This window comes from Anopheles maculipalpis, chromosome X, assembly GCF_943734695.1.
Source record: "Anopheles maculipalpis chromosome X, idAnoMacuDA_375_x, whole genome shotgun sequence".
NCBI lineage: Eukaryota > Metazoa > Arthropoda > Insecta > Diptera > Culicidae > Anopheles > Anopheles maculipalpis.
Window position 1 is genome coordinate 7,062,185 of NC_064870.1, and position 23,421 is coordinate 7,085,605.

The 23,421-nt window shown below is 47.4% G+C and overlaps 2 protein-coding genes across 2 annotated transcripts; one reads left to right on the forward strand and one right to left on the reverse strand.

Annotated features, from left to right (window-relative positions):
• The first annotated feature begins 11,246 nt into the window (after positions 1–11,246).
• LOC126559293 (uncharacterized) lies at positions 11,247–13,367 on the forward strand. Its single transcript, XM_050215429.1, has 4 exons — positions 11,247–11,441; positions 11,518–11,715; positions 12,044–12,339; positions 12,415–13,367. The coding sequence occupies exons 2-4, from the start codon at positions 11,630–11,632 to the stop codon at positions 13,281–13,283; spliced, it is 1,251 nt and encodes a 416-aa protein (XP_050071386.1). The 5' UTR covers positions 11,247–11,441; positions 11,518–11,629; the 3' UTR covers positions 13,284–13,367.
• A 2,281-nt stretch (positions 13,368–15,648) lies between these two features.
• Positions 15,649–20,415, reverse strand: LOC126567962 (tau-tubulin kinase homolog Asator). The gene is made up of 9 exons (XM_050224348.1): positions 20,294–20,415; positions 20,042–20,192; positions 19,741–19,955; positions 19,516–19,655; positions 19,293–19,422; positions 19,094–19,213; positions 18,857–19,027; positions 18,557–18,790; positions 15,649–17,211 (listed from the first exon to the last, which is right to left on the reverse strand). Exons 1-9 carry the CDS (start codon positions 20,339–20,341, stop codon positions 15,649–15,651), a joined length of 2,772 nt encoding a protein of 923 aa, XP_050080305.1. The 5' UTR covers positions 20,342–20,415.
• Between the last annotated feature and the right edge of the window lie 3,006 nt (positions 20,416–23,421).

Genomic DNA, 23,421 nt, shown 5'->3' on the forward strand with positions numbered 1-23,421 from the left:
CTCGCACCTCTCAAGGCGGTGTGGCGCCATTTTAAGTCCTTTTCCATTTGCAAATTGTAATTTTTGTTTGCAAATTTTTTTCGATTCCGTTTTTTTTTTGTTGTTTTGTTAAGATTTTGCTAATTTAACTTCGTTTCTTCGCCACACTGAATGAGAAATTAATGTTTCTCTTACATTTACTTTTTTTTTTTGCAAATTATTTATTTTTCGTTTGTTTGGTTTTTTGTCTTTCATTTCGACCTTTTTTTTTATTATTACGCTCTTACGCTTAACCGGTTTGGAACCATGTTTTTGATCTTAGCAAAGCTGTGTTTCGTCTCGCAGCGAAAAACGAAACATTCCACTCTAATCTTCGTCTCGCCCCCTTCACCGGATACCCTGGTCGCTTCCGGGACCCGGGACCGGTAACCGCCATTGAAGCAACGCGCAGCATTTCAATCAATCCGATTGATGTGTGAATTTCCTCGCCTTGAATTTGCTAGTGAAAATATCGTTATTATTGTTTTATTTTATTTTTACATATCCTTTTTTGAATTATCGAAATTGATTTATCGAAAAAAGAAGAGGAAAACGCAAAACGAAACAGCAAAAACAAACGTTTAATTTATAGTGATGGACCGGTTCGAGCGTCGGTTTATACATTTTTTATTGTTAAGTTTAATGCTGTAGGTTTGAAATTGTATAACGTTTTTCTTATATAGATTTTTTTTCCGTGCGTATTACTGAACAAAAAAAATTGTATTTTAATTTTTTATTTTTTTATTTTTTTTGAAGACAATGAGTCGAAAATCCCCGCATCAAATGTAATGTGAAAGTTCCTAAAACAAAAGATCGCAAATATTAAGAATTTAGTTAGAAGAAGAAGAAAAAAAACAGAGGAAACTAAGAAACAGAAACTGTGGTTGTGGTTGTAGCGTGTTTTCTTTGCTTGAGTGCATACCGAAATTTTAATTCTAAATAATACATGTCCACGCTCGTGTTGGGCACGTCCGGTGAGCGATAACTAGGTGGTTTGTTTTTCAGGACACTCGGTACTTTTCCTGCTCCAAATAATGAAGAGATCTCAGTCGAACTAGATGGTGACGAGTATCTTCGCTTTTGAGGCATCACGTGCCTCAGCCCTGGCCTCGCCCTTGACGCCCTAAGTTATACCTCGGGTATCTTCTCTTCTGTAAAGGATCCTAGGTCTCTTTCAACACCCACGTTGATTATGCTATCAGCAAAGCAAACAAATCACTGGACCTGATTGTTTGGCTGTCGTCCGAAATCCGTGACCCTCTCTGTCTGAAGTCCCTCTTGGCATCTGTGGTCTGGTCTCCTCCAGGCTCAACCGCGATGACCATACTGGAGAGTGTTTACGCGAGTAGCTGTTCGGCGCTTCCTTACCGGTTATCATTTGGTTCTCCCTCCCTATCCTGTCCGCTGTCGGCTTCTTGGACTTGAGCTCTTGGAAGTAAGACATTTCCATATCCGTGCTAGCTTCGTTGCAGGGCTCCTGTTAAATGAACTAGATGTCCCGTCTCTCCTGTCCGCTATTCCCCTGTACGCCCCGCTTCCTGTCGCCTTCGCCTCCCTCTCTACGGCTCGAACGACCTCTTTTATCAGGGCTCTGTCGGCCTTCAACAACATTTACCACCTGTTTTACTACAATGTATCTCCGTCTCGCTTTCGTGCTCATCTTCGTGACTCTTCCTTCCTTTCTTCACAGTCCTTCATAGCATCCTCTTCCCATTATCTACTTAAGAACTAGCTTCATTTACTTCTGGAGCTAGGTCATTTAAAGGACGCTAGGCGACTGCTGACAAGAACCACTTAGCTCCAGAATTGATCTGAAGACTTTAGCTCTCCGGATGTGGTCTGTTGTCGCTTTAATTCCTTTCCTTTAATAATTTTCATTCCCTTCGGGTCCTTCTGGAATTGTCCACCGGTTTTTTTTTTTTGTCCTCGGGACGAAACTTGGTTGGTTCGACCAAGAGTCCTGGTTTCAACAGTCGAGCAGGTTCAGCCAGTACATCCGAACCAGATCCTGGTGGGATTTGATCCTCATTTGATCCCCCCCCCCCCCCCCCCCCCCCCCCCGAAGCACGATGTCAGTTTGCTCCTTGAATTGATGCTCTCCTGTTATTACCAGTCGCTCCCAGTAGGGATATAAGCGCAAAATGAGGAAATTTCGATGCAGCAAAATTTGACCATGAGTAACAGGACAACATACCCGGCCAGAAGGTAGCAAATCTAAGATTGAAAAGGGAACATACACTAATTTTATTTCCACCGTGAAACTATATTTTAACGTTCCAACTAAAAGTGTGTCTATATTTCATTTTAAATGTTCTCATTTCTCATTTTTTGTTCTTTCAATACTTATCTTTGCATTTCTGAAGGTCCACAACGTGTTTTTTGACGAAATCCGCCACTGCTGCAAAATTCAACCACAGAGGCATCTCGTGATAGGCTCTTTTTTAAAATATTAAATTATTTTTTGCAGCTACTTCTGCGTCGAGGCGTTCAAAAGCTACTGAAGCGATACGATGCTGTCAAATCGGAAGCGATAGGCTGTCAGTTTGGCACTTCAAAAACTGCCAGCCGACAGCAAACCGAAGTGTTGCTGCGCTTGTGTGCATCTCCCTTTACACCACACGCAAAGCGGACTAGCGTGCCGCTCTTTCCTGATGAGTCACACACTGGCAACCCTACTCGATGACTCGATCGAACTGGAATAATAATCTCACCCCAACCCTGCCCTCGGGGCAGCGGGCTTGCGAGAAAGAGCAAGCAGCCGGTGTACTCGCTCTCGCACACCCTCACCCGCTATAGGTTGTGTTTGCGAAATGTGTAATCGAGAGGGATTCGCGCATCCGTACCGTAAGAGGGTAGAGCAGACAGGCAGCAATCTGAACCGACAGCCAGCGCTCCGGTGGCTGTGTAGCTCACTGCATAAACGCCAGCCAGCGTGAATAGTGAGAGCGGGTTGTAGTGTTACAGAGTACGATTGTAGCAAACAACGCGCACACACACGTACAAGAACAAGCGCATCACAGCGTGTTTATATTGCGTGCTCGGCAAACAATTACGTAGTGGTCCTTTCGTGCTCCGCAAGGTTCGGTTCAGTCGTGCGTGTACAAATTCACCAAGCGTCCCAAGGAGATAGAAACAAGGTACCGTTGGTGTTTTCTGGCGGCTCGTTCGGCGAGTGTCCTCTTTTTAAATGTCCGTTTTTTCCCCCCGATGGCAAGCAGGAAGCCAATGTTTGCGAATGGTCCGCGGTTTATGCCCGTGCTCCGCAACTAACAAAAAAAAAAAAACGGTTTTTCCTAACCAAACTGGCAGTTACAGCGTTGTGGAGCGTTTTTTTTTTTTTCAAAAAATAATTCTAATTTGTTAGCAAACAAATCCTGCATCCTGAAAGGTGATTAATGTGTGCAGTTTTGACGCTAAAATACCAAAAAGGCAAACCCAAATGGGACGTGCACACCAAACTCTGCCAGGAGCACGTGTTCCGGTTGAGTGACGACCGCACGCGCCTGTCAACTAGCAGGATTTGCTTCGGCGGAGCTAACTTTGTTTCCTTTCCGGCGTGTGGGAAAGCGTATTTGATGACTGATTTTCATAAAATTCTTACTAGCGATTTACCTTTAAAATCCATGCAACGCAACGTGTCACCAAGGACCTTGGAAGGGTCGAGAAAAGGCGACCGTAACTTAACTTGAATTCTTCCACAGTATAAAGCGGAGAAGAAGCAGATTGTTTCCCTACTTTGCATTTTAGAGCATTGCCATGAAGCGTATCTTTCACCCTCATCGAGGATCTATCAAGCAATCAAGAGGAAGAGGGGAAAAAAATGGAGGAGAACCATCATATCAAGAAGCAATCGGGGTTATGCCACTGATACACCTTCGAGACATCCTTTGGACGTACTCCAAAATAGGATGGTAAGTATGTGTCCCCAACGTGGTGAGGATTTCTTTTTAGCTCTCTCTTTAAAAAAAAATTCCAACGACAAAGATCCAATTGCTGCGGGAGCTAAACATGACTTCATGCTAGCAAGTCACCTGTATGTCAGGCTTCCTACGTCTAACTACGTTCCTACGGTTTAAAACGGACCCGTGCCGTAGTATCCTTCAAGGATAACCATGCGCTGGCGTGTTCTAATTTGACAACTTTCTTTCCACCTCCCCCCGTCAAACCTCCATTATTCCCTTCCAATCATCGCAGCTGCAGGCACGATGCACTACAATTCGTTTAATTGCAAGCAGAACATACTGGAGTATTACACCTGTAAGCGAGCCTGTGCCTGGTGGGATAGGTCCCGCCATTTTCCACTATATACAGTTTGATACATTTCGCCGTTAACGGAAACCGGGTCTTCTGCTTTATTTTCTTGTTGATTGTTCCTTCCATTAGTCTTTCTTTTCTTTTTTTTTTAACCTTCATTGTTTAGTTATCGGGTGGCGGCGTTTTTCCCCCAGTTTTTCGTTTTGGTTCTCAGATGCTCTTTCAACGTGACGTAAATTTTTGTTTCCCTTCTAGGGGGATATTCCCCCTAGCCCGGTGTAGCTACGCGGTGACAAGTGCGATGCGAAGGTAGAAAAGGTGCGGGAATTAACGTCCATTTTACGTGTACCCTTTAAATGGGGCCTTCCATTCATCCTGCTGGTGCATGGTATGGTGGTGGTGTACGTATACATGCACCCTCTATAAAAAGCGAATCGTGAATGTATTGGAAAAAAAACAGGATCCATCCTTCTACACACAGGTGGTGCTCGATTTCCGGCTTCCAACTGTGGGCCCGGTAGTCTGACCTGTCCCGGAGTGTTTGTGCTATAAGGGTGCAATATAAGCCACTCACACAAACAGACCACTTTTCCCATTACTTTACCTTACCTGGGAAGGCTCCTCTTGTTTAAGCTCGCTTTCAAGCATGAGTGAGAGAGAGAAAGAGCGAGACGGATAGAGAGACAGGGTGAGTAAGAATACCATGTACACCCCTAAAACTGCGTCGGCCGTTTAAATGATTCGTACCCGAAACGTACGCTGTGTGTAAAGCCGAATGGGTGCGGACGACGGTGTTCTCTTCTTGCTAGCGGCATTACAGGTGTAAGTGTGTGTGTGTGTGTGTATGCGGTACGATCCCGAACCGATCTGGTGCTAGCAGCCCCTGCAAAGGGTAGCTCGGGTGTCGCTTCGTTTACGCACCGCTTGTTTGCTTGAGCGTCTCGACGGGAGAGCACACACTCGCCATGACGGCATCTCGGTTTTGGAGCTTTCTGGGGTTTGAGCGTTGAGTGGAGTTGCAACACTCGCCTTCGCCTCTGTTTAAGTGTGTGCGCGTGTGATCGTGCCCGGATTTAGTAGTAGCAACGCTCTTAAACTACCGTCCACGAGAGCGATCTCGCCAGCGAACCCTTACAAGTGCCTGTCTGTGCGCGATGGCGATCGTTGGATGCAGTTACCATTAAAAAAAAAGAGCACGTTTTCGGTGACTGTTGTAAAGTATTTTAGTGCGAAAGTGAGCAAACACAAGAAGCAGTTAGAAGTGAAGATGGCGTACGTGAAAATGGCGACACGGCGCCGCGGCGCTAGGAGCAGCGTGTACGAAGATCCGGCGGCCTAAGATGGCGGCGCAGCAAAACGAAAAAAAAAAATCGGCAGTGCGGCAAATAATGGCGATGCGCTGACTGTGTGCTGAGCGCTTCGCTAGTGGTGTGGAGCCAGCAGTAACAGCCGCGTGGTGGTGATTTATAAAAATGTTCTTAAATGATCTTTTACATTTCGTCCTATTGCCGTAATTAATGCGAGCCGGGCACCAACGGTTTTGTAGAGGAAGACGTCCCATTCGCGGTGGTCACTACACCCCCCCCCCCCCCTCACACTATCTGCTTCCGATCAACCTCCAGTGTGTCTTCTTCAGTCCATAATTCTTGTGCACTGCAAAAGCTAAGTAGAGTCTGTGTGTGTGTGTGTAGTGAATGGCAAACGGGCGGTAACGATCGCACATAATCCAGGAAGTTTAGGCGGCGCATCTGAGAATTTTTTTCCTCCGATCCTACGAAGCGCACTGTGCTGTGCTGTGTGTATGTGTGTGTGTGTGGGGGTGTGCATGAATATTCTGCACCTCTTTTTTTTTATTCGACGATCATCAGCATAACGTCTTAATGTTTTCGTAATGAGGAATGATGTGTGAGCGAGACGGGACTACATCTATGGTTTCACCCAATGTTCTATACCAATGGGCAAATCTTCCTGCCTCGTACGAAACATCGTGCTCAACACACACACACACCTTCACGCACCCAGTAGAGGATATGAGGGTTGAAGAGGCGACCACTGAATTACCGATGGCAAAACTATAGCGTCTCCTATGTCACTCAAACGAGCGCGAATATGAACTACTACAACCATCACCCACACCCCATCCCCCATCGCCCCCTTCCCCTTAACACCGCTCAGAAAAACGCTCAGAATCGTGAGTGGTGACGGATTTCACATCAACACACGATCAAACATGGCGTCGGGTCATCAAACAAGTTCAAGGTCTATCAACCGACGTTTTGATTGCGGCCATAAGGGGGAAAGGGTGAAGGGGTGGAGGGGGAGGAGGAGAGGAGAGGAAACCACCCTGAGCCAGACGAGCGCGCGGCGCAACGCAACCCACACAGCGGTAACACACAGTGCAGCAGAAGGGAAGCCATTCCAAGCAAAACCAACAACAAAAAAGCCCACCAAACCACCGAAGGGAAAAGAAGGCGTCGGACGCGAGAGCTTTACTATATGCTGTCTGTGTTTTGAAAAGCTTTTTTTTTTTGTTTGTTTGAAACAGTGAGGTTAGGGGAGGGAGGATCTTCGTAAGAAGATTTTGGCTTTTTGCTTGGATGTTTGTGAAAGGATTCGTTTTTGAATGCAAATATGATCACTGTTCGCTTTGCAGCGGGAGGGCTGTGACTGACTTCCCCGGATGGGGTGGGTAAGGGAGGGAAGGAAAGGGTGGAAGGGATTTTATTTCCTTTCCGGGTTTCTTTCCACTGGCGTCTCCGCCAAACGAGCGATGGGGGAGAGAGAGAGAGATAAAAAAAACGACGAGCGGTAGGTTATTGTCTTCTTTGATCATCTCCACCACACCTACCGCCCCTTTTCCACCCCTCCCCACCGTACATTTACATTCACATTCACCACCATCATCAGAAGGGTTTCTCCGGTTCCCCAACCGTTGCCTCGCGGCCGTAAAAAAGACTGCGCAGGTACGGTTGGAAAATGGCCCGGAAGGGCGGCAGGAAGCCGGGTGTGGAAAAAGGGGTTGTTTGAGCCACCTCGATCGTACCACGGAGCGGAGGGTAATGCACCCGAACGATCGTACGCGCGCGCGCGTGTGTGTATGTGTTTGCTTCCCTTTATTCTTTTGCTTTCTCGGCCCGCCTGCCATGGCTTTCTGAGACTACATTCGCTTCTCTCTCTCTCTCTCTCTCTCTCTCTCTCTCTCTCTTGCTGTGGACTGGATTGAACCTTCCCTGGTCTCTGGTAGATTGGAAGGTTGGTTATTTTATATGCTGAACAACTACTATAAAAAAAAGGAAAAGAACTTTTTAAAAGCAAGCCTGTGAACGCTGAGAATCCTTTTTTGTAGTTGTTCCGTAATCCCCTGCAGACGACTGGAAACCTTCGTCAGGTGGCGGCCAGGTGGTGCCGGTTTTCTACGGGGACGCCAAGCGCGTTATTGCTCGAACATACAGGGACGGGCAATAGAATAAGACGAGCTTATTTTATTAACACGTACAACTGAGGTGAATGTAGCCTCAGAGACTTAAAGCCTCCATAAATAATGCCAATCCCATCCAGACTTTTTCACTGCAGTAGGGATGGGAAAGCTAAAAAAACATTTTTTTCGAAACGGAACTGGATTCTTTTTCAAAAGGAACGGTACGAATCTAGTAGGTTCTTTGAATCTACTTCAACGCAAAATTAAAAGCGTCACAGTGGCTGTCGTGCGAAGAAGTTGTCAGGCTTCCAGTCTTCACAATTATGGAGGAACGGTGGGCAGACATTTCCTCAGAGAGAACTGCGAGTTCCCCAAAAAATTCATTTTTTAGTTGATTTTTCAATATTTAAAACGAAAAAAAGGGCCGTTCGTTGTGGTATAAATGAATTTTACACAAATAAAAGGGAGCCAAAAAGGTGCAAAAATCCTTACTTTGTGATTTTCGTTGCATTTGGGCTTCGATCGTTCCATTAAAGCAGATGTGTCAAACTCATTTAATTAGCAGACCGCATTGACACACTTCCGATAGTTTTTTGGGCTACAAAGTTGAGCTTTTTAAAGATGTACCAAAGCCTACATTCAATAGCTTTACAACAACAAGCACGATACACCAACCAAAGCAATGTTTCGCAAAGGCCTCTAACCTCGACGAGAAAATGGCCCAACAATAAAAGCAAATAGATCATCTCTTTAAAATCAAGCCAGCCCTCAAACTCTAACTACGAGTTTTCGAAACGTACGGGACCAATATTTAGATCTTCTAAATTGGTTTTGATTCTTGCGCTGGTTGGAAAGTACATCAGTACATTGCCATGAGGAATAATTGCAGCTTTGCTACAAACACTTTAACCGAATCGTACATATTTGTCTTTAATTGATTTTTGCCTTGAAGTTTCAAATCCAGATCGTTGAAATGGTCCGGTAATATTTGTTGGAAACACGAGATTTATTTTTTATTTATTTATAATTAATAATGACGGTCCAGTGCCGTATTGTCAACACCGCTTGTGTTGAGTAAATTTTATAATTATCTTGATAAGGCATTTCCTCCTTATTCTTTGCCTTATCCCGGGCATACTCGGTTTGGAAACACGAGATGCTGGAGCCAAAATTGATTTTCAAGTGCCTTGATGTGCCTTTTACATTCGACCTTAAATTTCCAGAACGAGATTATGTCTGGTAATGGAATGGTTTCGAACGCATTAAGAAGAGTTTCGAATTGTCGATTATTTAGGTCTTTTGGGGCTTAATTCTTAAGCAGTTTGACATATCTGACATTGAGGGAACGGAACGAACCTAGCAGGTTCCGAACGTGATTCCCATCTCTACCCTGTCCCCAATAAGTCTAGCAAGCCATCATATGACCGGCATGTTCTAGCTGGCCGACAAGAACTGATGTCAAGCTGATGAAAAACTGGCCTTCACAAGTTCTCATTACACACGGAGCCGTCTTGTTGGAGTAAAATAAGAATAAAAAAATTACAATTCACATTGATTTGGAGACATTTCCTTCTCGAAACCGTTAAAAGGGCACCTTATCCCGGGTGAGCTCGGACAAAATGAAGATTATTTACTAAATTAAAAATAATAAAATTGTTAGGTTAGGTTTTACAAAATTTCGCACAAATTATCCCATACATGTGTGAGCATATTTATTCGTTACGTGGAAGATTCAGCGCCACCTCTCCTCCCCTCCCCCTCTCCAAGAAAAAGGGGCTTCCTGCGATGGGGTGAAACATCACCACTGAACCTGGGATGGAAAGTGGAAAATTCATCCCGCGGAAGAAGTCTAAAAACGTAACGCTTATTTTATGTACGTGTGTTGGTGTGGGCCAGCGTCCATATAGCATAGTGTAGAGGGGGGGGGGGGGGGGGTGAATAAAGTCAGAATCAACAGATCTCAACCACTACTCACACAAGGTGTAGGATAGGAAATGTGAAAAGCGGGAAAGCAAGAGCCCCGGTGGATGGGGAAGGGTTGGAAGAGCGTAATGTGGGGTAACACAGAATAACGAACTTAACATAAGAAAGACAGTTACAAAAGAAACCCAGATAGAGCAGATAACACAAACCTCCCCCACTCCCTTTCCTTCTTCCCCCCCCCCCCCCCCTCTCCTGAAAAAGAAGGAGCGAGGCGAAGGAAAACGGAAAACAAAAATGGAAAACAGCTTCGGAACAACGGAAGCGAAATTATACATACAGCGTCTTGTATGGGGTCTAAGCCTAACAGCCAGCAACGTAGGAAGACAAAAATAGGGAGTAAAATGCCGCTAGAGAGAGGGACAGCAAAAGAAGAACAAGAAAAAAAAATGTTGAATAATAAAACAGTCCAACATTTTCACGGAGGAACATCACAACGAGGCCCCCTTTGGCAGCCTGTGGTACAAAAAAAAAAGCTCGAAAAGGAAATATTTCCTTCCTCACACAATTAGCTGCACACCGCGAAAGGTTGGAAGGGATAGCAATTATGTGTCTCGTTTTTTTTTCCCTTCTCCTTTCACTGTGCGCGTGTTTCATTCCGCTGTTTGCTTTTTGCCCATTTGCTACACTCACATCCGGACGTCCACATATTTTCCCCCCGTTCTTCTTCCGATTATAATTTAAAACTCCTCTGTTACCTGTTAGCAGCAGCAGCGATCCTGATCGCGTGCTGCCCTTTAACCGTCGCAAGTTTTGTAAGGCCCGACCACCTGTTCACCAGACCAACCGGGACCGGGGACCGTCTGCCTTTCTACGACCGCCGTTACTGCCCGTCCGCTTACAGCTGACTTTGATCCGGTTGAAACTGATCTTTACATTTTTAAAACTGTCTAGTTGCAAACGTTTTTGGCGCAAATCGAAAGGATTGGCGGTACAAAATAACCGCCCCAACACACAGAAGGCTTACATTTTGCTCTATTGCTTTTGTGCAACCCTTGCGCTAGTAGGGGAATGCATTTAACACACACTAACAATCGAAAAAGATTTTTTTCCCCCTCTCTTTTAAAAGCCTTTAGGTGTTTTTTTTTCTCCCTTCGTTGTATGCGCCGGAGAATCAACTTCGAGCATCAAGATCAGGGAGAAAGAATTTAATGTTTTGTTTTTTTTTTATTTAATTTAATTATTTTTTCTTCTTTCGCTGCACTAGTACTGTTTGTAACACGTATTTTTGTTTACAAGTTCGCTTGCAAAACCTCACAACAGTCAAATATGATTGTCAATTTAATGCTCCAAAAAAGAAAACCCCCCCCCCCCCCCCCACAGTGACCAAGTGTTGCAATATTTGTTAATCGTAAGCCTGTTCTTTTTCTTCTTCTTTTATTTTCATTTTTCCTTCCCGGCATTTTTCTTTCTTTTCTTCTTCTTGTGTCTCTTGTTTTGTATTTTTCTTCTTCTTTGCTTTACCCACAAACACGCACATAAATTGTGTAATTGTTAATTGTCTGCATTACCTGAATTACCTACTCGATAAACGGTGCGCGGTGTCCACACACCAATCCTTTACGGCTGGCGTCCTTCACCCGGCTGGGCGGCACGGCGGGGCAGGCCACGGTGGGGTAAATCAACTAGGCGGGGTGTTCGTGAATGGGCGCCCCCTGCCCGATCTGGTCCGGCAGCGGATTGTCGAGCTGGCGCACAACGGCATCCGGCCGTGTGACATTTCGCGCCAGCTGCGTGTCAGCCATGGTTGCGTTTCGAAGATACTATCCAGGTAGGCATTTTGCTGCTCCAACTGTAAGTACACGCTGTTGAGTTAAACCGTGCTTTGCTTGTGGTTGCGTCTCCAGATACTACGAAACGGGCAGCTTTAAGGCGGGTGTGATCGGTGGTTCGAAGCCGAAGGTGGCCACACCGCCGGTGGTGGAAGCGATTGCGGCCTACAAGCTTCAGAATCCGACCATGTTCGCGTGGGAGATCCGGGACAAGCTGCTGGCGGATGGGATCTGCGTGCACGATAATGTGCCGAGCGTTTCGTCCATCAATCGGTAAGCTTGCAGCTCGGTATTCGATCAGAGTTTTGGCGGTAGCTCTCAGAGAAGTCGTTCGAAGAATTGAAAGCATCCAAAGCATGGATGTGTAACTCTTTGGCTAAATCTTTTGGAGTTCCCATCATATAGGGCCGCGTTGCCTCTCGCTCGTCCAGAATTCTTGAAAATGAGAGTGACAGGCTCTTACTTTATCACATCCAAGACTACAGCTTTCAGTCCTCGGACATTTTCTCACTAGCAATCCTTTATTAGCGTTAGCTTCTTGTAGTTTGCCCTTATCCTGGTTTAATTATCTAACTCACTAACTCCAACCACAATCCTCCAGCATCGTACGCAACAAGGCAGCGGAGAAGGCCAAGTACAGCTCACAGCGATCGGACAACAGCGGTCTCGACAGTCCTCGAATTCTTTCGCGCAACAATCAACAGCAGCAGCAACAAACGCAACAGCAGCAGGAATGTCTCAATCAGCAGATGCAGGCCGACCAGGAGTCGATGAAGTCTCCGCAGCAGGTCGAGAACGTCGCGTCCCAATCGTACAGCATCAATGGGCTTTTGGGGCTGTCGCAGAAATCGCTGTCCGGTTCCAGCTCCAAGCGGCGCCGTATCAAGGAAGATCCTGGTAAGTGTGGGGCTTTACAAGCGGCGATTGCGTGCTGTGTACTACTACTTCCGAATTTTGTCCCACCTCCAGCAGACATGAAGGGCAGTATGTTGAGCTGTATCAAGCGCGATAAGGAGGCCAAAGAGATGTCGGAAAGTATGCTGCACGACAGCATAGGCAAGGGAGGACCGGGCCCGGACCAGCAACAGCAACAGGACAAGGGACACGATCTGTTTGTCGGTGGTGTGGACTTTGTTAGTTCGCTTGCGATGGCACAGGACGATGGTAACAATCCGGACAATCAGCAGCCCGGCTTCAGTAGCATGCGGGCCGGTCCACGGGCCAGCCCGATCCGGTCGCGCGAAAACGCACTCTTCCTGCTGGCGGCCGGTGGCGGTGACAAGGCGCACAAATACCACCGCACGGACGAACCCATGCCGGCTGGCGTAATCATCGAGGATGACAGCAGCGCACGGAAGCATCAGCAGGCCCAACAGCAGCAACAGCAGGCACATCAGGCAAGCGACGTAAAGTCGACGTACGATAAGATACTCGCCGGTGAGCTAGTGCCCGGGACGGCGGTCAAACGCACCAACACCACCGAACCAACCGCCCTGACGCAGTCGTCGATCGAGTTCCTGAGCGACATGAACAACAACATCTCCCAGAACCAGCACCAAGGCTTTGCGGCGGCCGCGTACGAAGGGGCGTACAGTGCGGCCGACGCCGCCGACACGGCCGTACAGCTGAACCCGCACCTGGCCGCCTGTTCGTCGAACTATTCCGCCTTCCTGCAGAACACGGACCAGTTTGCGGCGGCCAACCCGGAGCTGATCTTTCCGACCGCGGCCTACACGCAGTACGCGGCGCCCGGGTACGGTACGTTCAACTACAACTCCTCGTTCGCCAACAACAACCTGTGTCGGGATCTCGGTCAGATTCACTACCCGGAGGAGCAGTAGTAGTGCGTCTGTAGCTATAATGGTAGTGGTTAGTAGTGGCGTTAGTGGATAGCAACGTGGAACGGAGTGATTTCTTTAGCCCGTACGGATGTCGTCGAACAACGATGTAGGTGTGTTTGAGCGTGTGGTTGATTTCCACACACACACACACACAAACGTAGACAGCGATGGAGAAGGACAAAAAAAAACAAATCAAAGCATTAAATTACAATTTGTAAAACGAAGATTAATTTACAAAACTCCTCTTTGCAGGAGAAGGACATTAGGATGTGCGCACGTGCGTGCGCGTCAGATTCGCATTTAAATACAAGAGTATATTTAATGAGATCGGCAGAGGATTCGTCAAAGGGGTTTTCGGAACGAGCGATTAGGAGAAGATTAAACACAGTAAAACAGAAACACTTTCACCTTCCCTTTCCCCCACCCCACTATTCCCGTTCTCCAGCATCCCTGGTTCTCGATCATCAGATCCCTCTTACAGTTACGCATTTTTAGTAGGGAAAAGTACGATTATGTGCGCTAAACCACAAGAACAAACAAAAACAAAAATGCTAGGAGGTTATATTTTCTCTTTCTCTCTCTCTCTCTCAATCTGAAATTTATTAAAATAAAAGCAAAGTGCTGCACGGAAACCAAAATATATCCGTCCGGGGGGTTTTTTTTTCCTTCTTTTTTAAATAGGAATATCACAGTAAAAGAAAGAAATTGGGTTAGTCAAAAGAAGTCTTTGAAGCGCAAAAAAACACTAAGAGGGATGGGAGGGAAAAATAATTCCACGAGAATGACACCGGACAATGTGCTAATTTGCACGATAAATAACTTAAATTACATAAAATTAAATTTACTGCTTTTAATAAGCCTTTTAACCTAAGGCACCGCGTGCATTGACGGGCAAATGAAAATTTAAATTTCTTTCAAATTTTCCCCAACGTCACACACACATACACGCGCGCGCACACGATCACAAAGCGATACCGATTCGCGCTAGTGGTATTGGTATTTTGTGTTATCATTGATTTATTCGCTTAATCCGTTTTTTTTTTGTTTGTTTGTCAGCGGTTAATTTCAGTTGGTTTTCATCCCATTTTCTTCATCTCTATCCTCACTTTCATGCTCCAACACTCTATTTCTGCTTTATCTTCACCATTTGTTTGCTCTGTTGTATCGCCTAGTCTCGTCGTTCGTTTTCTCCTTGTGTCTGTGTTTTTTTTTTGGGTTGTGTTAGCTTGTGTAATTTTTTTCTTTGTTTTTATCGCATTCACATGGTTACGTTTTTTTTTTTAGAGTTTAGTTTCGTTCTTTCATTTGTTTTGCTTTTTCTTTAAAGTGTTGTATATGTGTTTGTAAATGTAATGCATGGTACGCAATTTTTGTTGTTCGTCTTTTCCGGTTTTCTTATACTCTTCCACCCTTTTTCTTATGCTTTTGTCATAGGTTTTCTCTCTTTTAGTTTTGGTATAGAATTTCCTTTTTTCTTCACTTTGCCTGTGTGTGTGTTTTTGTAAACAACTGTTTTGTCGTTACTAATATTGTGTGACTGTGTATGTGTGTGTGCTTGTGTTGGTCTACCTCTTTCATTTTTTAAAGATTCTTCTCCGGCGATCTTATCCAAACCCACCCGAATCCCCTACCCCCAACCCCTCCCCTTGCCCCACTACGATTTTCCCTTTATTGCTTCACCCCGCATTTCCTACATTAGATTTTTTTTCCCCAGCCCTAGTTTGCGAGATCTTTTTGTTTGTTTTAAATAGTGGAGGTTGTTGATATTTCTTGGTCGAAAGTGCTCTCGTCACGGTTTGACAATGGAGGGCCCTCCATGCTGGATGCTGGCTGGTGGAGATCGTGGAAAGGAGAAAAAGAGGGATATGTGGCGTAGGGGAGGTGGAATCTGAGTCTTAGAGAGCATTAGAGATCTTTTCCAGCTGTTTGTGTGTGTGTGTGTGTGTTTCCTGGCTTAAATATTGCACTCATTCCGCGGTTCCTGCAGATAAAAGCCGGAAGTGTAAGTGCCGAGCGAGAACGTGGCTAAGACTAGAAGAGTCCCAGGCTCCTGTGTTAGAGAGCGTGACTCCAAACATTTTGCAACATCCCCAAAACCAAATCAATTGGTCGCGATGCGACAAAAATGGCCACAAGCTGTCCTCGCACGCACTACGCGCATCCTTCTTTTCTATCCTTTTAAACTCCATCATGATGAGTTCCATCTCTTTCTCTCTCTCTCGTTCTTTATTTAGTATGTAAGCTCATCATGCTGTAGTTTTGTTGACTGCTGCTGCTGCTGTCTCCTTAGGCAAAACAAAACGCTCTAGCTTTGAAAAAGGACTAATCTTGTGTGTGTGTGTGTGTTTTGTTCGCGTGAGAGAGTTTAAGATTTAAGATTACTAGATAGTTCCGCGTTCCCGCCGGCGGTAACGGGTGTGGCGGTAACGGCTGCTGCCGCTGCGGCCGCCGCCACCGCCTCGAAGCCTCCCACCAGACTGCCGACGCTGACAATCATCGGTGCACCGTTTGCGCCACTTAACCCATACCCCCCCTTCTCCGCCACTTGCTCCTCCTCCTCTTCCTCTTCCTCCTCCTCTTCTTCCTCTTCCTCCTCTTCTTCCTCTTCCTCCTTCGCTGCTTCCACCGGTTGTTCTACGCGTACCACTTCCGGTGATATCGCATCCTTCTCCTTCTCCTCCTCCTCCTCCCTCTCCTCTTCGTCCTCCACGCCCTCCTCCGCCGCATCGTTCGCCATCTCCTTCCCGTCCGCATTCATACCCACCGTATGGATGCACGGTAGAAGGCTGACCGCATCCAGCACCGGTTCCGGTTCGGGATGGATGGTGGTGGGTGGACCGACTAGGGCGGCCAGCTTGCCACCGTTCGCCGTGTAGTCGTTCGGCGGTACGGCGATCTCATCACAGTCGGACGGCGGTGGCGGCGGTTGTGGCGGCATCGGCTGGGAGATCCCATTATTATTCTCACCATGCTCACCAACCCCATGGTGCCCGTTTCGGGCCACTGCACTGGTAGTGGTGTTGGTGGCGCTGGTGATAGTAAGCTGCTGCGTACCACCAACCCCACCCCCAACGACCCCCACACCGGTTCCGTTCAGGGGTTGGGGCGGCTGGGACAGTGGTGGCGGTGGCGGCTGGGGCGGAAGCGCCGACTCCTTCTGGGTGGTCGCGGCGGCGGCGGCGGCGGCGGCGATGCTGCTCTTGTTGAGGTTAGTGTAGTTTTTCTTCGATGCATTTTCGGAATGTTGTTCGCCCTTCCAGAGGCCGTCGGTCGAATCGTCCGAATCGTCGAACTGGCTCTTCCACTGCGAGGCCAACGTGAGCGCACCCTGGTACTTGGGCGTCTGGTGCTGGCTAGCATTGTCGTCGTCGATGATCGCGTGCTGCGTGATCGAGTAGTCCCGGCAGCTCTTGTCGTCGTTTCGACCACCGCCGTACTTGTTGTTGTTGCTGGTCGCCGTCGTCGAGCTGCCGTACGATCGGAGACTTTTGCCACCGAGCGTGAGGCTTTGTCGCTGCAGTGAAGCGGACTGTCCGTGCTGGTCGTGATGCTTTTGCGCGCCCGTACCGGACTGACAGTGTTGGACGAGATCGCGCAATATACCGTCCCCGGGTACGTACGATAGGTCGTCCGCTTCGGTCTTTAGCAGCTTCGACTTCAGCTCCATCGACAGATTGTTAGCGTCGCTCGAGGCGTGCAGCGGATGGTGATGGTGGTGCGATTGCTGCTGCTGCTGTTGCTGCGACGAGTGATGCTGCTGCGACTGTTGCTGCTTGTCGAGCGAGGAGGAGAAATCTTTGATGTTGACCGGTGGCGCCGTCAGTATTCGCAACCGGTTGCTGCCATGTTTGGCCGGCTTGGTCATCACTTCCGTGTGCGCCCGGACCAGCGGTATCTCGTTCTGGTGAATAGGAAAACTTATTAGACCCTGCCCGGCAAAAACAAAAAATGGCAGTCGCCATTGAGGATCGTTGGTGGGTATGGTTGATGGATATGGCAATCACAAAACACAAACACACAAAACAGTAACACCCGGCGGGAGATTCCCCGAAAAAAAAATATGAAGAAATAAATAGAAAGAAAAAAGAAATGAAAAAGAAATTGAAAGAAAAGAAGATAATATTGTATCAAATACTTGGCATCAACATTGAAACTGTGGTTTTGCGGAACCAGGGAAGCGGAAGCGAGATTCGGCGAATGGTGAAGAAGTAATCTAATCGAACTGTGCCTACTTTTGTGTGCCTACACGTCCATAAGGCTCAGGGCCACGAGACCTGAGAATAACCTTCTAAGAAGAGAGTTTTTGAGCTTTTGAGGAAAACTGTTCGCGTAGAAAATCCACAAGAAGGAGTTGGGAACTCAATACTCAATACTGGCTTGTTTAAGAGGCTATTTCTCTTCCTGGCTTAACGACCTTCTAGTTCACGCTGGCCATCTAATGGCTTACTAGACTCTCCGTCACCACGTAATTGGATAGTCAGCCCTCATTACGGAGGAACGGTCCGGATAGGATCCCCCGATCCCGACCCCGATCCTGTCGGTGTCAGAGGGATATTAAACGGGAGATAATGATGACGGTTGAGTGTGGATTTTATCTGCCATAGAAGGCCTTTTGGCAGTAAACATGCTGTCCTCTCGTGGTATCACCAAGTCTAGAAAACCATTCGATGGCCGACGTAACCTAGTAGGTTGTTAAGCCAAAACAAAGAAGGGCTCTATCTGTCAAATCGACTTGGAAGGATAGATGCCAATACAGCGATTTCCACCCTTTAGGGGTGTAGCTTTTTATCACTTTTTTTTTTTTGGAGTTGAGAAGCCATTTTTTTTTTTGACAATTGTTAAATTTATCAACTATTTCTTGGCTCTCGTGGCCCTGAGCCTGGTTAGTTTACTTCATTCACCAAGTATCGCGCGACTTCTGTTTACTCTCTGCAGCACGCCGCTGTCTCGTGGGTTGTGTGCACGTGGAAACGCCTAAAGTTATGCAATTTTTTTGTTTTTGACCGGAATGTGTTCGAGATTATTTGTGCAAGATGTAGAACTGAATTGTAACGTCGCTAGGGCTACGATATTTTCACATTAGATCCTAGGATCCATGTAGTTATCGACTACAGAATATCAGAACATCACTAAGGCACACATGCACACAAACCACCAGGACCACAGCGCGCAAATTCCCTCCCTCTACTTCTCCTTTCTTCGTTGGGGCAAGGGAAACATCACGTGTGCGACAAAGCATTGTATGCGCCCTAGCGAATCGTTCCAAACCGTACCTTTACGACCACCATCTCAATCGCTGGAAGCGCCGCGTCCGTTTTGGTTTCCTGCTGTATCTTCGCCTCGTTCGGCTCGTGCTGGTCCGCATGGTTTAGGGCGGCTTTGGCGGCCGCGGTTGCCGCTGTCGCCCCAACGCCACCGCCCGCATTCACCACGTTCTGCGGCTTCATCGATTCGATCGGTTCCGTGTGGAGCACTTTCGCCGAATCCATGATTGGTTTACGTTTCTCCTGCAAAAGGGCAAAGGATGTGAAACTCTTCCGGGATGTAAAATTTCGCCACCTCGGTCGCCTTACCTCGGTCATTTCGATATCCTTATGTTTTTTGATTAGTTCACTCTTTGGTACGGCTGCGTTGATAGCTTTGGCTTCGCCGGCATTGTAGTCGGCGTTGTTTTCCCAGTCGAACGGGTCCGTTTCCTTCACGCCGCGACGCTTCATGCATCGTTCGAACAGAGAGATCAGCATCTGGGGAATGATACAGAGATGGTTTATGGGGTCGGCTCTGTCCACTGGAATGCGAATCACACTTACTGCATAATCCGGCTTATCGGCGTAATTAAGGGATTGAATATGCTCTAAGAAGTATTTGAAATCCGAAGGCAAGTGCTTGAGTAGCAAACGATGATCATATTTCTCTTTCAACATTCCAACCTAAAAACGGAAGTTCACGTGTAAATAGCAATTTGGTGGTGCTTTACCCCAAGCATGGGTGGGTCTATTTTGTACGTACTTGCTCTTTATCCTTAATTTTACGCCATGGAAGCTGGCCGGTAACAAACTCAACAAGCATATAGAACAACGACCACAGATCGTCCTGGCGGCCCATTTCACGGTTTTTGTGCGCGTTTAACGAAGCGTACCTTTTGTTTGTGGAGGATAGGAGAAGGGAGAGAAGGTGTTGGGCGTGAGATAAAGCTACTGGGGGTTGAGATAGGGGCGGGTTACAGGTTTACCTTACGGTTCCGCGGAATCCTGCCGCAGCTCGGGGACATCGCACCTCACCCGTACCGGTAGTGTACTGCCTAGCTAAGCCGAAGTCCAGCATGTAGATTCTACGACTAGTGAGCGGTAGTCTTCCTATGGCAAAGTTACTCTGGAAATGGAAGCAGAAGGAAGCAGATGTTAATTTATGAACCTGAACGAAAATCAATTCCTTTACAATCATGCCACACACTTACTGGTTTGATATCACGATGAAGGAAGCCGACCGAATGGATGGATTCGATCGATTTCAGTATTTGGAGGCCAATGCGCAGCGTTGTGCTGAGTGAGAAGGCACCGCGTGCCTGCGAGCGCCGCAGCTCGGCCAAATTTTTCCCCTGCAGCTGCATCACCACGTAATTGAATCGATCGTTACGTCCGCACCCGATGAACCGGCAGATGTGTTCCTTGCCTGGATTGTGACAGACCGAAGAGAGACCGTTGCAAACAGTATTAGAAGGTTGGATGGGTTGTTGGCCGCCCTACCGTTTGCCCTACCTTGCAGCTTCTTCAGCACGGCCACCTCCATCTTGAGTACCTGTTTCGGTTGCCGGGCGGACTCGACCTTCAGTGCGACCTGCTCCCGTGTGATCAAATCTTGGCCCTCGTAAATTTCGCCGAACCCACCGCCGCCGATCTTTTTCAGCACCTACACACACACGCGCGCCATTTAGTTTACGGAAGCGTTAAGCGAATTAGAACGAATATCTAGCGGCAGCGATTGGCAAAAAAAAAAAAAACGGTTCGTACCTTCCATCTTTCCTTTACCACGTGGCCGGCCTGTAGCAGATCATCCATCTTGGGTGCGTCCGGGGTGCGGTGTTTCGCGGCACTCGTCACTGTGTGGCTGTGTGGGTGGTGGTTTGTGAAGGGAAGGAATAAGGGAATGGAGGGGAGGAGGGGGTGGGTAGTCGGCTACACGGTACGGGGCTACACCACAACGAAGTACGGGCAGGCCTGCACCATACGACCACTGGCGACGCTGAAGCTAGCCGAAGGTGCACATCCTCACACGTAAGATGTCTACGTCGCTTGGAAGATTTCTTGTGTGTCGGGCACTACCTGGTAACACTGCCTGGAGAGATAGAGTGTGTGTGTGTGGGAGATAGAGAGAGAGAGTGAGAAAAACGTATTAGAACACAAGCTTTGTAACTTGAATAGCGCAGGATATAGACGACTTAAGTAAAACTCTCTTCCCAAAACGTTCCTACGAGACATTCCAGAATTTCTGTAACGCAACTCTCTGCATCTGCCTCACGAACGGTTCCCCATTCTATTCACTCGCACGCAGTTCCACCAACAAAAGCGACCCTACTTCCCACAGTGATGTGGCTCAGTGACATCATCCACACTTTGGTGTAACCACCGCAAAGGTTACGAGCACTTGCGTCAAGGTCCTTTTGGCACATTGTGTTCACCGTATCACGGCTAGATGCATCCGAGCAGAGTAGGGCACAAGGTCCGGGAATCTGCACCCTTTGTTCGGGTTCGCTACCTTTTTGTCCGCAAAATCACAGCAAGAAAGCGCGGAGAAAAAGGAGGTCGTGATGGGGGAGGGTCGGGAGCCGCAATGTCAGCTGTAAGCTGTAACCGCGGCCTAGACCACACACAAAGAGGGCGACCAGGGGATGGCGCATGCATTTCCGCATCATCCATCACTCCCGGGAGGGGGTTCCTATCATCCCTAGGATGCTCTTATTGCTTTCCTGTTGAAGTTCGGAATATCTGTTGAATATCGGTGGCGGTACTGACTGAGCGGTATGGGAGGAACTTTTTGGAAGCGTTTGGAAGAATTCCGGAATTTGCCGGGTAGCGAGAATCGCCCACTGCACGTGCACGTAGACGACACTGTCTATATGTCCTTCGCGGTTTGCTCTTCTGCAGCAAGAAACACAGCAATGTCGTATCCTTACGAGTCATCGATGTCAGCTTTGGAACTATGTGCATGAGAGAGACTACTTGATAGAGAGAGAGTGAGAGAGAGAGAGAGAGAGAGAAGGAGAGACTACGTGTGTACATATGTGTTTAAGGACCTTCCTATCGCTCTCCACAAGCTGCAGACCAGGAGTTATCTTGTGCAGTATACCGTCACCAAAGCAAGTAAAATCGATACAATCCCCGAAGAGCACAGCACAGTAACAATCCTGTGTGCGAAACCTCCCCCCCCTCCCTCAACACTTTCTCACGCTGGCAGAGCCTTTTGGCAAACTCCTTGACCGTGTGCGCAGTGGATGCATCGGTGTATGGGTGCGCGCGCGCGCGCGCCCGAGCCCCAATACTCCAGGAGCGGCTGAGGGACCAAGAGAACCGCACCGGAGCACGAGATTATGACAGTTCCTAATCGCGTGCCTGAGATATTTTGTTCTTCTTCCATATCCTCGTTGCATGCTATTCGCAGAACAGAGCATTGCAAGAAAAAGCAAAACCGGCTATTAGAATGAGCGAGCCAGCGAAACAGGGCAGGGCGGTGTTATCCTAATGTCCTTCCATTGTTCCAGACTACCAGCGAAAACCACCACATACACCACCAATCCATGAACCAGTCGACTGTCACGCGACACGAGAGATCCGACAAATCCTGGCGCTCTCTTGTATGCTTGCGGTTCCTCCGTTGCTAACCACAATATAACCACAGCAAGGATAAGGACTCGTGGAAGCGAACGAGAAGGAACCAAAAAAAAAAAAAAAACAGTACCCCACATATCCTTGCCTAACGTCATTGGCGTTCGTAGGGTTTTTTTGTTGCTTTTTTGGTGCGATTGCTTTCACGCGAACTGGAGTTAATTAGCAAGATGCGAAATTGGAACAGGACACAGGATCCGCTGGTTTATGACTTTTCTGCGTGACCGTATCCATCTGCATGCGTGTGTTTGTGTGTGTGCACGTATCTGAATGGTTATGTATGTCATTCGACATATGTGACCGTACTTCTGGAGCACTTCCGTTGATGAGGTCCCGAAACAGATTTGATCGACGGGCGAAACTCTCTGGAGATTGGAGTGGTTTGATTGAAGCGTTGCGTGTATGTTGACCACCGATTGTTCTTGATTGTGGGGTGCACTGCCAGTGCGTGCGTCCTGGTCACATTCTCTTCACCATTGCTTCCTTTCTCGCTCGGCAGGGATACGCCCCAGGGATAAAGAAATCGAGACTTGTTTCGGGCTTATGCTAGGATGTGTCCAACAAGGACTTTTTCGCTATACGCACACACACACACACACACGCACAGATACAAACAAAACTACACTTTGATGGGAAGTAAAATCACGTATCAATCAATGCCCCCTTAAGTCCTTGCGCTTTTCCTTCACTAGTTTTGGGGTGGGATCCGTTTTTTGGAGTCATCACCTGCTAAATCGATTCACTAATCACACCCGATTTCTCTCCCATACACACATATACACAACGTGCGCATGACGAACTTTGGGAGAGTGTGTGCTTTTTTTTATATACATACAGGAGACAGAGATTGAACGCGAGAGAGAGAGAGAGAGGATTGTATGAAGGAATTGGTTTCATTGCTCCAAATTGTCAAAAAAGCCTTGACCGTCGATTTTACGTAGAACTGTTGAAGAAAGTAACGTCCATCATCTCCCCTCCTCCTGTCCCCTTTTCCCTTAAATCCTTTTCCACATTACGGCACTACACACTCACACACAGAGAGAGAGAGACATAAAGTGGTGTCTTGTCTTCTTGAAGGAAATGACAGATAGAACCATATCATTCTTCCTATCGTCCTAGAAGAAAGGGAATCCGCCGCTTTCTTCCGGTTAATGAAACGACACAATCAATGTATGTGTGTATGTGTGTGTGTAAGTAGGCCGCACTAGGCACTCTCGGTAGAATTTAACACCCGAACAAGGAATATGGAATGTGGG

What these genes read in the sequence shown, in the direction of transcription:
- LOC126559293 (XM_050215429.1), top strand. Translation starts at nt 11,630, where the DNA reads ATGTTCGCGTGGGAGATCCGGGACAAGCTGCTGGCGGATGGGATCTGC. An exon ending in AGCGTTTCGTCCATCAATCG is followed by an intron (nt 11,716 to 12,043) that starts GTAAGCTTGCAG and finishes ACAATCCTCCAG; the next exon opens with CATCGTACGCAACAAGGCAG. An exon ending in CCGTATCAAGGAAGATCCTG is followed by an intron (nt 12,340 to 12,414) that starts GTAAGTGTGGGG and finishes CACCTCCAGCAG; the next exon opens with ACATGAAGGGCAGTATGTTG.
- LOC126567962 (XM_050224348.1), bottom strand. Translation starts at nt 20,341, where the DNA reads ATGGATGATCTGCTACAGGCCGGCCACGTGGTAAAGGAAAGATGGAAG. An exon ending in TTCATCGTGATATCAAACCA is followed by an intron (nt 19,656 to 19,740) that starts GTAAGTGTGTGG and finishes TTCCATTTCCAG; the next exon opens with AGTAACTTTGCCATAGGAAG. An exon ending in GGATTCCGCGGAACCGTAAG is followed by an intron (nt 19,423 to 19,515) that starts GTAAACCTGTAA and finishes CACAAACAAAAG; the next exon opens with GTACGCTTCGTTAAACGCGC.